This window comes from Ovis aries, chromosome 2, assembly GCF_016772045.2.
Source record: "Ovis aries strain OAR_USU_Benz2616 breed Rambouillet chromosome 2, ARS-UI_Ramb_v3.0, whole genome shotgun sequence".
Taxonomy (NCBI): Eukaryota; Metazoa; Chordata; class Mammalia; order Artiodactyla; family Bovidae; genus Ovis; species Ovis aries.
Window position 1 is genome coordinate 201,806,348 of NC_056055.1, and position 12,637 is coordinate 201,818,984.

The 12,637-nt window shown below is 54.7% G+C and overlaps 1 protein-coding gene and 1 long non-coding RNA gene across 4 annotated transcripts in view; one reads left to right on the top strand and one right to left on the bottom strand.

Moving 5' to 3' along the window:
• SATB2 (SATB homeobox 2) overlaps nt 1-4,087 on the bottom strand; it is a 201,694-nt gene extending 197,607 nt beyond the window's left edge. For 2 of the 3 annotated variants that reach the window (XM_027965069.3, XM_060410161.1), the window contains exons 1-3: nt 2,087-4,087; nt 994-1,164; nt 589-816 (exon numbers count right to left, since the gene is read on the bottom strand). In XM_027965069.3, coding sequence (XP_027820870.2) covers nt 589-816; nt 994-1,120 — 355 coding nt within the window. In that variant the 5' untranslated portion in view covers nt 1,121-1,164; nt 2,087-4,087. The remainder of the gene's footprint in view (nt 1-588; nt 817-993; nt 1,165-2,086) is intronic. The other variant, XM_060410162.1, reaches the window with a different exon arrangement.
• A 3,252-nt stretch (nt 4,088-7,339) lies between these two features.
• The window catches only part of LOC132659226 (uncharacterized), a 92,838-nt gene continuing 87,540 nt past the window's right edge, over nt 7,340-12,637 (top strand). Inside the window, exon 1 of the long non-coding RNA XR_009599380.1 lies at nt 7,340-7,619. This is a non-coding gene — a long non-coding RNA (uncharacterized LOC132659226). The remainder of the gene's footprint in view (nt 7,620-12,637) is intronic.

Sequence of the window (12,637 nt, forward strand, 5' to 3'; positions counted from 1 at the left end):
GCATATAACTTTAAACTTTATTTTTTTTAAACAGTAGCATTAAAGTCTCTAAGGGCCTGACAGATTCGCAGGGATTCTTTATTTCCCACTTGAAATAAAGTGGCTGGAAATACTCCCAGGTGTTAATCATTTGTGTCTAAGTACTGTCCTAACTAATAAAGTAATATCAACACCCTTGCTCCTGGTCTAACCTGAGCATTCAAGATTAATCCATAAAAGCGATCGCACCTAAACTCCATCCCTACAACAGACACTCTTGAGGCAAAGCAAAAGAGTTAGATCACTAAAAAGCTCTCTAGGAAAATCTAGAAACAGTTAGCTGGCTGTGACATAAACCTGCCAACACCTCAGCACATAGTGGCAAAGTGCCCAAAAAATGCCACCCTCCGGGTAAACCACTTTCTTGTTTTAACTCGAGATGAAGCTACCAGTTGCAGAATAGAGGCGACGGGGGCATTATTTGGCAACCTGGAACTCACTTCCTGTAACCCTACACCGCGACAGCGCCTAATCAACCTGAACCCTGACACCCGGGCCTTGATCGCCCCGGCCGCGGGCTGCGCGCGCCTCCCCGCTCCGGGCTGTTACCTCCCACGGCCTTGGCCACGGCGCCGTTGGGCCTCCCGCGGGCTCCCATGGGGCTGCCGTTCTGCTCCAGCCGGGCCACCTTCGCCGGGGGAGGACCCTTGACGTCGGGACTGCCGCTCCGCCGGTCGGGGCTGTCCCGCAGACACGGGCTCTCGCTCCGCCGCTCCATGCTGCTCCGACTTGGAGACAAAGTTCCCACCGGCAGGTCGCAATAAAACGCGCAGGGACCTAGGGAGGGGGCGGGGGGGAAAGGGGAGGGAAAGAAAAAAAAAGAGGGAAAACCGCTCACACACGTGATAGACGTTTAGGCCAGTGGGGCAGCGCGCCGCACCAAAGCCACCCAAACTTCCTCCCACGCTGCCCGAGGGGCCCGAACCTCGGTTGGCCGGGGAAACCGGACCCAACCTGACACTGGGTGGCCCACAGCAAACTCAGAACTTGGGGTGCCGCGACCCTGCTGCTCCCCAGAAGTTAGCTCTCGGTCACGAAGTCCGGCCCCTCGCCCAGGGCCGCCCAGAAGTGATCCATTCATTAGGACAGGGTTGGCATGACCCGTTCTCGGGTGCGACGGCCTTGCTGTCGGGGGGAGGAGGGGTCAGGGTTGCGGAAGAAATGAACTTCATAAAAAGACATCGCACACACTCAAGGAGGGGTGGGAGTGCACACAAGTCCATAAGAAAACAAATTAACCACACGGTGAAGGCGCTCTGAATCGCCCGGCAGTAGGCAAAGGCCTGGCAAAAAGACCCTTGAATCCCTGCTGTTTATCTTTCCCGAGCACGTCTTGGGACACACATACACACTTTGTACAAAATCAACCCTAATTCCACATTAATAAGCATTCCAAAACACTTGGAGATATTGATCAGAGTAATCTTCTGAATAACCTTCACCTCAAGGGCGGGGGCTACAATCGTTATTATTTTGGAACGTTATCTTCATCCGATCCTGAGTTTTGTTTTCAAAAGCTCTTCAGGATAAAATACAAAAGCAAAAAGCAGTTGAATTATTAGGTGCGGGAGGGAGCAGCCTGCATCAACCCCAATTTTTAAATTTCCCAAAGTTTTTTTCTGGGTCGCTTGGCTGGCAGCGCGCTCCTCACAGAGCCCGCAGATCTCCGCACCCCTGGATTTTTGAGAGGGTGGAGACGCAGGAGGAAACACCTGATGAAAAGACACTCACATTGTCACTGACTTCCCGGAGAAGCTGGAACCCGGCGCAACAAAGTGCGCTGGGAATCCTCGCGGGCGCTCAGGTTGTGGGAGAAGCCGCGTCGCCACGGCTCGAGCAGACAAGGTGGGGGTGGCAAAGGGGAGGTGAGAGGAGGGATGCGAGAGATGCAGAGGCTGAGCTCGAGCGCTGAGGGCGAAGGCTGCGCCCGCACTCCCTCCGCTGCGCTGTCCGAGAGAGCGGGAGCCGCGGAGAGGGAACCTAGCCGGACCCGGGGCTTCCCCGGACTCCCGAGCTTGGCGCGGGCGCCTTCGCCCTGAGTACTTACTGCTCACAGTCTGTCTGTAACTTGGCTGGCTGGGGCTCTGTCCATGGAGCAAAAGTAGAGAATCCAGGGTGGAAAGTTTCTGGTGATATGCTTTGCAGTGTTCTCCTAGTCTTCCTTTCTCTTTACTCTTTTCCCTTTCCTCTTTCCCAGGTCCAAACGTTTAAGGTCCTGGGTCAGGGTGTCTTCTTAGTGCGGCGATGATGGTTGTTATGATGATGATGGGGGGGAGGGGGGGCGTTAGGTGGGGGGAAGAGGGAGGAGGAGTAGAGGGAAAGGAGGGCTCCTCTAAAGGGGCACCCGAGCGAGCGCGGGAGGAGGCGACGGAGGAGGGGAGAAGAGAGAAGGAGGCTGAAAAAGCCTTTTCACACCTTCGGGAAGGAGACCCTTTCTGGAGAGAAAAGGCTGAGAACTGGGAGGCGGCGGAGGCGGGTCGGGGCTGCAGCTTCGCGGGGCCGCTAGCTCGCGAGGAGGCGCGGCCGAAGAAGCCGTAGGGCCGGTGCCACTGGGAATCGAGAAGGCGCAGGGACCTGGGACCGCGCGCGGGAGCAAAAGCGGCGGCCGCCGCAGCTGTCACCTCCAGCCTCTCCCCTCTCGGCCGACGCCGCCGCCAGCAGCCGGAGCCGGACTCACTGACGAGCCGCAGAGGGAGACACAGTGAGAGGGAGATGATTATTAGTTGCGTTGAGTCATCAGGCAAAGTGAGTCCTTTTGGGTTGTCCTCGGTTTCCGATTTCTCCCCCTCCCCCTTTCCGTCCCCAGATCTAGCGCCTTCAAAATAATAATTTGGGGTGGGGGTAGGGGAAGTCTCTGGGTTATTTCGGGATGGGGGTTGGGGGGGAGAGATCTAAACCCGAGCCAGACTGGTCCAACGCATTGAAGGAGAGTGGGGGGCGGGGAGGAGGGCCGGGGAGGTTGCGGGGGGAGGGGGGCCCCGCCTGGCAGGAAATTAAACATCAATCAATCAATCGCTGTGAGCCAGGCGACCCAACAGCAGCGGGGCTGCAGAGGAGGCAGAGGGACTGAAGAGGGGCGGGTGGAGAGCTGGGAGGAGGGAGAAGAAGGAAGAGAGAGAGTCGGCGGTGGGAGAGCCGTGTGGCGAGGACCGCGCGCGCGCGCGAGACGGCGGAGGACCGATGGCAGGGAACCGAGTGCCGCGCGAGGCGGTGGCCGAGGCTGGTGGGTGGGTGCGCCCGGGTGAAGGCGGGCGCTGCGGCCCGGGGTCTCTTCCTCCTCCTCCTCGTGGCGGGTCCAGGGCGCGGCCGCCTCGCCCAGCCCAGAGGCGCACTAGTCCCGGCGCGGAGGCTGCGGCGGCGACAAGACTGGTGCTGGTTGCCTGGTCTCCCGGCGAAGGCACAGACCCACGCGCAGGAGGCAACCGCGGCTGCCTCAGCTCCGGGTTCTACTAACTACGCGGAGTACTTTCGACTTTGGAGATAGGAGGGCTATCGCCTCCCCCACCCACCGCCTCCGCCCACCACCCACCGCCTCCGCCCCTCCGAACAACTTTTCCCGGTGTCTGCGAGCTCCCCCTCCGCGCGGAGCCAGCCGTCCGGGCCCGCCGCGCCGCCGCACGCGCGGGGAAGGCCGCCTCTCGCTCAGAGCTGGCACGGCCGTGGGTCCAGAACAATAGCCCGGGTGTCCCGAATGGCAGGCGCACCGGCATTGCCCGCCGGGCTGCGGGTGGCACAGGGAAGAGGGGTGCGCGGGGCGGGGGTCATCCCTGGATGACGTCCCTGGACCGCTCGCAGCGCCGGCGACATTTCGAGCAGCACAGCCCGGGCCGCCTGCAGGCCGTGACGCGGTGGCAGCGAGGGCGGTGGGGCTGCCAGTCTTCTGGCTGCTGGGCTGGGACTCCTGGGACCCCAAGCCTCTCGGGCCCTAGGCTGTGAGCGCAGCCCTAGAGCTGTGCGGCGAGGACCTGGCCTCCGCACCCCGGGGGAGGCCGTGTGGGAGCGTCCCCAGCAGGTCTCGCGAAAGCATAACTGAGCCACAAACTTTTGCGGACTCCCGCGGCCGCAGTCGCCCGTAGCCCGGCTCTGGCCGCGGTGTTCATTTAAGGTGGCGCCGGCACTGGCTGAGCAGGCCGGTGTCTGGCCGCGCTTTTGTCCCTAAGATCACTCTTGGACGCGGAACCTCCTTAAAGAAAGCACGTGGGCAGAAGCCGCGGCCCCCGCGAGACACTGGGGGCGCCTGCTTACACTCGCGCTCCCGACCTGCGGCGGGAAAATGTGGACGCGTCCCCTCCCGTCTCGAGGCCAGAGAAACCTCCTGAGGTGGCGGTACCTCTTGTCCTCCCGCACACCTCGGTTCTCCTTCCTAACCCCGGGGACCCCAAGATCTCCCCGCCACATCTCGTCGCCTAAGTCACCGGTCCGCCTTAAGAAGCGCTGACTCTACGGCGGCGCCAGAGGGCCAAACTATTTTCGATTTCGGGAAACGCGCTCGGGGGGCTGTTAATGGAAATTTTGGTCCGGTGTACCCGCAGCGGGAAGCCGCTTCAACCTCGGGTACCAGAGCCAGGTCGCCGTCCACTCGCCGCACCCAACCGGCGCTCAGTGTGCACCTAGCCTCCCCTCAAAAACAGGGAACGAGAAGGTGGGAGAGACTGTAAAAGAAAAGGTCCCAGAAGTGAAACCTGCCCCCGGCCTAAGTCTCAGAGCCCAGAATCCGGAGGACCCCGCACCCAGTCGCCGCCCACCGAGTTCCAAAGGAGCCCGAGGCGACCCCGGAGACGGTCGGAGCTGGGCGAAGAAAGGAAGCGAGATGGACAGTAAACCTTTGGGGGGGCACCGGGAGTTTTAGGCTGCGTTTTCTTTTCCCGGTTTCCTACCCCCTCCAAACCTCATCCCCCTCCCACCTCCCTAAAAGAAAGGGTTCGAGAAAACGCAGTTTGGAACAAAGTGCTCAAGCAAACCAACTCGTGGTGGTAGGTTTGGGGCTGCAAAGAGACAAAACTGTAAGTTCGATCGACAAACTTTTTTAAAAATCTGTACTATCAAGTCAGAATGGGAAGGGGGTGTTGCAAAAACCAGCTACTACCACTGTCAAAGTTTAAGCCCGTTTTCAAAATGGGGAAAGGCGCATTTCTTATTAATACCTTAACAACGATAATAATGCTGTTCTTTCCTTACCTTGATGTTGAACTTCAGAATCCTCCGGATCAATGTCCAGGAACTTAGAAGAATTGGTGATATTAGGACTTCAGTACTTCTGGAAAAAAATGCAAATCGTTTAGCCAGGATCTTTCCTGTCTGATTCGTCACTATTATTATATCTGATGATGCGAATGGTTGGAGCGATTCAATCTTAAGTCATTAATGAGCTATTTTATAAACACCACTGTCCGAAGATCTTCATTTACATTTTGCGAAGAATCACTTCGCACAGGCTTCTGTCAACAGCATGATTATGGGGACTTCAGTTACACTCTTATGAACAACACAGCTGCATTGTTAATCGGTTAATATTTTATAAAGTGTAAATATTTTATTATGTTTTGAAAGGAACTATTGATTCTAAATTATTAAACCCCTGAGAAGGGCGATTTAAATAAAGTTTACAATTAAGTACAATTAAATGTACATTGTGGCTAGTTTTTTTTTTCAGATTCTACACTCTTTTAAAGTCATTGATTTTCTCTTTGTTGGCGTTTACTCGACCTTTTTTAATGAAGAAAGTGATCATTTTGGGCAAAAGAACTAAAAAAATTTTAATTGCATTTAACATAGAAGGAAATGTCAAATACTATGAGTTATAACCAGAAATGTATTTTGAATGCTTGGAGATGGGTGTTTAGATTTTACAAATTTCTTTCAATTTAAAAGGGAAGAATTTTAGGGAATTTTGTGATATATGCCCAGAATGGGTACCCCCCCTTGAGTTTTGTCCCTAATAAAGGCCTTTTCTGTTTCAAATTACATGAGCTTTTTACTGCACAACTTTTGTATTGACTTTATTTCAACTGAAGTAAGCGATTATTTCCAGCATGTTTAATTTTGACAATAAGAAATTTTAAATAATGTTTTTACCTTTTGCTAGGATATTCTACTTTTAAAACAGTAAATAAATTAATGATGATTCAAAAGTTTTGTTTGGTTTTGTTTTCTATTCCTCAAGTGGTTTATTTCCAGTTTCAAAACAAAATCACACTTAAGAAAATAATTGGTTTTGATTACTTAAAAAAAAATAATTTGATCCCAAATGCATTTTTGCGCATTACAGGATGGCTCGCTCCAGTGCTCAAAGCATAAAGTTCACATTGAGGGACATTTTTATCCCTCAGATTGCTTCTCACTGACGTTTTCGTAGGGAATCTACTCAGACATTTCCCCCTCTTCCTCCCCCACTCCCAATTTTTTTCATATGTCATCTAGTCAAAGGTCGTCTGTCTTTCATAATCACACTGAGATTTGTTATTTTAAAAATCAACGGGTCTTTATACGCTGGACTTCAGTATGTATGTTTTTTCTCATTTCCATGTTCTCCCTCTCCCTCTCTATCTTTTGCCAGGCCTTTCTTCTCCTTTCTTTTATGGCCTGCACTTTCAATTACAACAGTTCGTGATTTCTTGATTTCCGAGGGTTCTGCTGTGCTAGCTCTCCGCTCTGGCCAACCTTCCTTCCCTAGTGCCCGCGCGGGAATGACTAGGCCCGACTGCCCGAGCGCAGGGTGCCGGTGCCGGGCGTGGGATTCTGGCTCCCGGTCGGGCGCCGTGGCCCCCACCATCATCCAGCATCCATCACCAGGCTCCCAGGATTTCAGGTCCGGTCACCCTAGCAAAGAGGCCCTTCCCCGCGGTGCGCCACATCTTAGAGAACAAGGGAAAATTGTGCCGCGTTCCCCTTCCACTCCCGAAAGCACAGAGGGGAAATTCTATGGAAATGGCCATCGTCAACTGCCTTCGACGGTTCCTAGGAACCCACGCGGGCCTGCCTCTCCCCCACCCCCACCCCCTTCCAGCCCGGGGCTTGCTCTGCTGGGGGCGAGAGGAGGCGGGAGGGAATCGTTCCTTTCACTTGAAGCCCACACCAGCTCTAAAGCCAGTTTCCGTCGCGGACTGTCCGAGGAGAGTTGGGCGACCAACATTTTCGCAGACTGCATTAACTGCGCGGGGCTGGGACTGGAAACTGCATGCGCCGAGGGGATAAGGGCCCCTGGGGCCAGAAAGCTCCACAGGGAACGCGCCTAGAAGGATCGATCGACCAGGGTGGGCTCCTGCCCTTTCCTAGGCTGCCCCCAAGGCGTCTGGGGACTGGCCGGAGCGCAGGGGCGGGGGACACTTACTTCGTTATCCGCACGCCTTGCTTGTTGGCATCAGAGCCGGACAAATCCCAAACCCGCGCCAGGCAAAGATAAATCCCTCCTGGCTCCCGCAGCGGCTCCAGGGGCCTGGGAGGGGCGGAGCGGTGAGGCGGACGTCGGGCCGCCCAAGGCAGGAGCAGTGGACGTGTGCTCCTAGCTTCACCTGAACAAACCCCTGAGGCCTAGACGGCTGATGGGGGAAAGTTGGTGGGCGACCAGCGCGCGTTAGACGGTGAGCGGCGGGACACCCAAGATGCCAGAGGGTCGGGGCGGACAGTGGGAGGGGAGGGTTCCGGGGAATAAACAGTGCAGAGGTCCCAAGGGCGGGAGGGGACTCGCGAAGCTTGGAACTGCTTCGGGAGAAGACGCGGAACTTTCGGCTCCGGGGTCGCAGATGGAACGGAGGGGAGAGGGCGCCGGGAGGGTGGGGGTGGGAGCGCCGACTGCCCTAAGCAAGGAAAACTAGAAGACAGGTTTCGAAGCTAAGGAGAGTTGGTTCGGTGTGCTTTGGCTGCGGCCGCGGGCCGGGAAGCCGGGGAGGGCGGAAGGCCTGCGGGCACCGAGCGCTCACTGCTCAGGCGACAAAGGACAGCGCCCCTGGGGCTCCCGGATCCCTTCATTCTTTTTCAGAGTCTAGCGCTTAATAATAGCTGGATCTCCTTCTGCAGTCGCGAAGCGAGACAACTACTGGCATGATCTAGTTTTTCTTTAAAAAAATAGAAATCGATTTTCAACCACGGGGTAACGAGGCAAAGGGGGGAAGAAAACGAAACGCCAAAGGAGTCACCGCTACGCCCCCGCGTCCCCACCCGGGGAGACCGGGATTGGAGCCCAGAGTCGCGTTTTCTTTCTGTCGGGAAACACCGAGCCAGCCAAGAGAAGTTGGTCGGTCGGTCGGTCCCATCTCCGAACCCCGATCCCGAGGCGGCGAAGAAACTCGCGGGCTCGACTCGTCGTGGCAGCCCAGTCATTCTCCCCCAAGCCCGGGGTCACGGCCCGGGTCCCAGCCCCGAGCGCGGGCGTCGTCTCCCGACAGCGCCACCGCGTGGGCTGCGGCCCCAGCGTGCTGCGCCGGCTCCATCCTCGGCGTCCCGGGGCCGGCCTTTCGCGTTGCCCCCAAGTCCGCCTTGGGGGTTCAGGATGCGGTGGGAAGGAAGGGCAGGTCCCCAGACCCAGGCACAACCGGACGACCCAACCTAAAAACGCGCCCTGGCAGACAGAACATCGGCGCGCTCAGTCTGCCCTAACCCCTTGCAATGAAAAGTACACCAGGAAAGTCTAGTCTAGTCCACGGTGGCCCACCAGCACCCCCAAATTCAGACAGGCCAGCTCAAGTCGTGAAACCCGCGCCCACCCCTAGCTGGGGCAAAGCGAGCCCAGGAAGCCCAGACCCTAGGCGGCCAAGCCCCGAGCGGCTCCACGAGCTTTTTTGCGGCGTGGGGTGATGTCCAACCGCGCCGGAGAGAGCCCGGGCACTTACTAGAACCGAGGACCAAGCAGGTGTTGGTCTGTATGGCGGCCCAAAGCCGTCCGGAGTGGCGTGGACCCTGGAGGGTTTTCTGCGTTGGCGACTCGCCTGTTCTCTCGGTCTCACGAAGCCCAACGCAAACCCTCAGTACCCGCAAGGCTTGACCCCCGGGGCCCAGGCGGCATAGACACAGTGTCCTGGGACTCAGTTCTTCCCCACCCCCGCGACACCTTGCCTCCGAGCCCAGGGGCCAAGTCTGGCTGAACTGGGCATCACCTGGCGCTTCCTGGGCGCTGCGTCAGGACTCCAGAGCCTCCACGTCGGGCTTAGAGGATTTCAGTGGGTAGGCTGGGATTTATCTTAAATTCAACTGTTTCTGCGCGCGCGGACGCGCACATACACACATATATTTTGAGAGTCAGCTATGGAAAGGGACATCGTCGCAGAAAGGTGGAAATCCACCTGGTGCCCAGCCCATTACAAAGTTCCCAGGCCCACACAAAACAGGAGCGAGCCCCGGGACGCCCAAGCGGCCGCTCGCCGGGTGGCCAGAAGCCGCACCCTCACAGGGTGCCTGGCCAGCCGCGCCGGTTTGCGCGCTTCGGCCGTGGCCGGTGCCCAGCGGCGCCCGAGGGGAGCTGCCCGGCCGGCCCGCTGAGTTCCGGCGCTGGGTGTCCGCCTGGCCTGCTCCTCCACGCCTTTTCACGGGCTGCGACCTGTCTCTAAATTTTAATTTCTGAATTCTAATCCCCATATGCAACGCGGAGCTGTCTCGAGTCGGCCAGGCCGGACCCCCTGCCAAGTGGCTCACCTCTGCTTGCGCCGCCTGCTTTTGCCACCGGTGCCAAGGACCGAGCGAGGGGCGGCCGGTCAGGGCGCGGACGCCGTCTGCTCTCCTCCAGGAGCCAACGGCGGGTGCCTGCGGCGTCGCTCGTCCAGCCCTGGGGCTGATTTAAATAACTAATAAGCTCAGAGAAATTTTACAAGGGGAACTTTTCCTTTTAGTATCAATAAAGCCTAGTAATTGGGTTTGTTGGTTACCTAAGCCAGAGGGTTTCCCAGTCTCGCTCGCTCGCTCGCTCCCTCTTTCTCTTTCTCCCCCTCGTTCAGAAGTAACATTTTTTAAAAAACCGACAACTGTGGGTGCGTTTGTGTCGGGTGTGCGAGTGTGTGAAAGAAGTTGTTTGTTTCAAAAGTCCTTCCTCTGGAGAACAATCATCATTGTCGCTCTATGGTGAAGAGTTTTGAAAGGTGAACTGTTGCTATTTCACAGGCGGGAAATGTTAACAGAAATTCAAGGTTCAGGATACAAGTAAGGAGGGAGAGGGTCCTTAAGGTATTTCTCTTTGCATGTGACAAAGACATTTGCAGTGTGCTTCCTTAATAGTTTGCATTTTAATTAAGTCTCACTACATTTTAAGTTCATCTCCTAGATTGTAATATCTGTTGTTTTCAGTAAAGATTTCTATACTATAATGCCGTCTAATTTTTTGTTCTGATTTTCTAATCTTTTCGAAAGCATGTTCTTAGTGGTAAGGAATTTTTCCACCTGGGAACCATGCCTCAATTTAAAAATATAAAAGACCTTTCATGAATAACTGCAAATAGCCCATTCGTTAGTGTCCACAGAGGTGTTGGCGCCTACACAAAATCTCAGAAATCTAAAGGCGAACTAAGCATGTTTCTCTATAATCATGGAGATATATATTTTTTCATCTCTTTTATATGGAAGTAAAAAAATATTTTTAAGTACTTTCAAGAAAAGAGTTATGCTAAAATTTACCTGAATTTAAATTTCCTAATAGACACAACAGAACTAGTACCCACCAATATCAGCCTAAACGAAATGAAGAGTATTTCTGAACCAGATTACTATAGAGGTCAAAAACTAGTCATTGAAAAGCAACACGAATTCACGTTTGCAAACCAGGAAGGGGGAAGGGGAAAATCGGCTTCCAAAGTTCCAGGAACACACCCCAACCTGTGCATTCATATCTTCAGTGTTTACAGATTGTGGAGAAATTTTGCTCTCCACTTTCAGTTTAAAAATTGATGAGCCTTCCTTAGCTTGACTTGTTCTGGTCTGTGAGACACAAAGTCCAATGAAGGTTGCCTTCTTCCAGGTAACTTCCAGAGATCCAGAGTTATTTGGAGATAGATACAGCCTTTTGCACAGTCCCAGTGGAAAAGAGCTTCTTGCTGACACTTCTCAGAGACATCACCTCCCCAAGCTCTCCCCTGCACCCACAGACTGAGAGCATCAGGGCACCAGAGACCCAGTTCTACCTTCTCCAGGTCACCCCAGGTGTTGGGGCTTCTCTGCAGAGGGAGCAAACCTTGAGCCCTGGGTGTATACACCCCATTCCCCAGTTTCCCAGAGGGTTACAGAGGACTTCTCTTACCGTCTGCTCTGGGCTACTCTCACTTCCCACTCATCCTCCCCAGGGTTGCCAACTCCAGGCTCCAATGGCCAAATGTTCAGGGCACATGTCGGACTGCTGCCCCTTGGCCCCCAAGCTGACTGAACTAAATTACGGAAGAACATGTCCTCTTGGTACAGTCCTCCAAGTGACAAGAATTCAAAAGCAATGACAGGGAAAGATGGAAGGATTAGGAAGGAAAATGCAGAGCTGAATAGGGTAACTTAGAGCCTCGGAAGTGGGGCTGCTCCCCTAAATTCTCCCCCAAAGCCTGGGGCCTCCCCTTCCCTTCCTGCCCTTCTACTCCAGACCCACCTTGGGGTGCGGGTCTCTGTCAGAGCTGCTCTGTGAACTCAAGCTCTCCCTAAGCTTCAGTTCTCCTCCCCACCCACATTACCTCCCTGCCATCCTGTGTTTTGGTTCCAGTTAAGCTGTTTTCTGAGGCTGTGGAAACTCCACTTTTATTCCTTTTTCTCTTTGATTCATTCATACTCCTTTTTAAAAAAGAGCATCCCCCAAGTGAGGCTTCTGCCAGACCCCATGTGACCTCTCAGAGCTCTATGTGCAAGAGGAGAAGTGATTTGTCTGTTTATAGTAGGTTTAATTAAGATAGTTATGTGCCATGAACTCTTTGGGCCCCAATCAATGCATTTTGATTTGGAAAGTCAAATAGAATCACATCTTACACTCATAGGGCCCCTGTTGGCCACCCAGGCTGGGGACAGACTCCATTGTCTGTCTACATTTGCCTCACTGGACCTGGATGAGTCCGCTGCAGAGCTTGCCACCATGTTTGTCCCTGGTGACCTCCAGCCCAGTCTTCTGGCAAGATCGAGGCCTTCCTGGTAAGGGCATGAAAAGCTGAGCTCTCAGAGCATTCCTGGTGGCCTTTGGCTAAAGGAGTCAGGTGTCTGACTTCCTATCTGGCTTTCCCAGTCGCTTAGTCCCCTACCCTCCCTCATCCCAACCCTGCAGTTTTAGGGGCAGAGAAGGATAGGGAAGCCAGTGTCTCCTTTCCCCCAGTTTTTCATCTAGTAACGGCTCCTCCCCCCAACTCTCAGACTGAGGTTACAGCCGAAGCATTTTTCTAATTTGTCATCATTGGAAACCTCAGACAAATGTGTAAAACTTCAAGGGCTTCCAAGGATACACTGACTTCAGGCATTCAATGAAGGGGCAAGAGCAGGGTGAGGGTCGGGGGACAGGGATGCCCAGGACAGACACTCCAGCCTGCTCTCCTGGACTTTACTCCATCTGTAACCCAGCTGCACACTCCCTTGTCCACCCTTCCGTCCTCTCTGCCCCACCTGCGGAAGTACCCCAACACTTCTTCCACCCTCAGAAAGGAAAGGGACCGGTTGG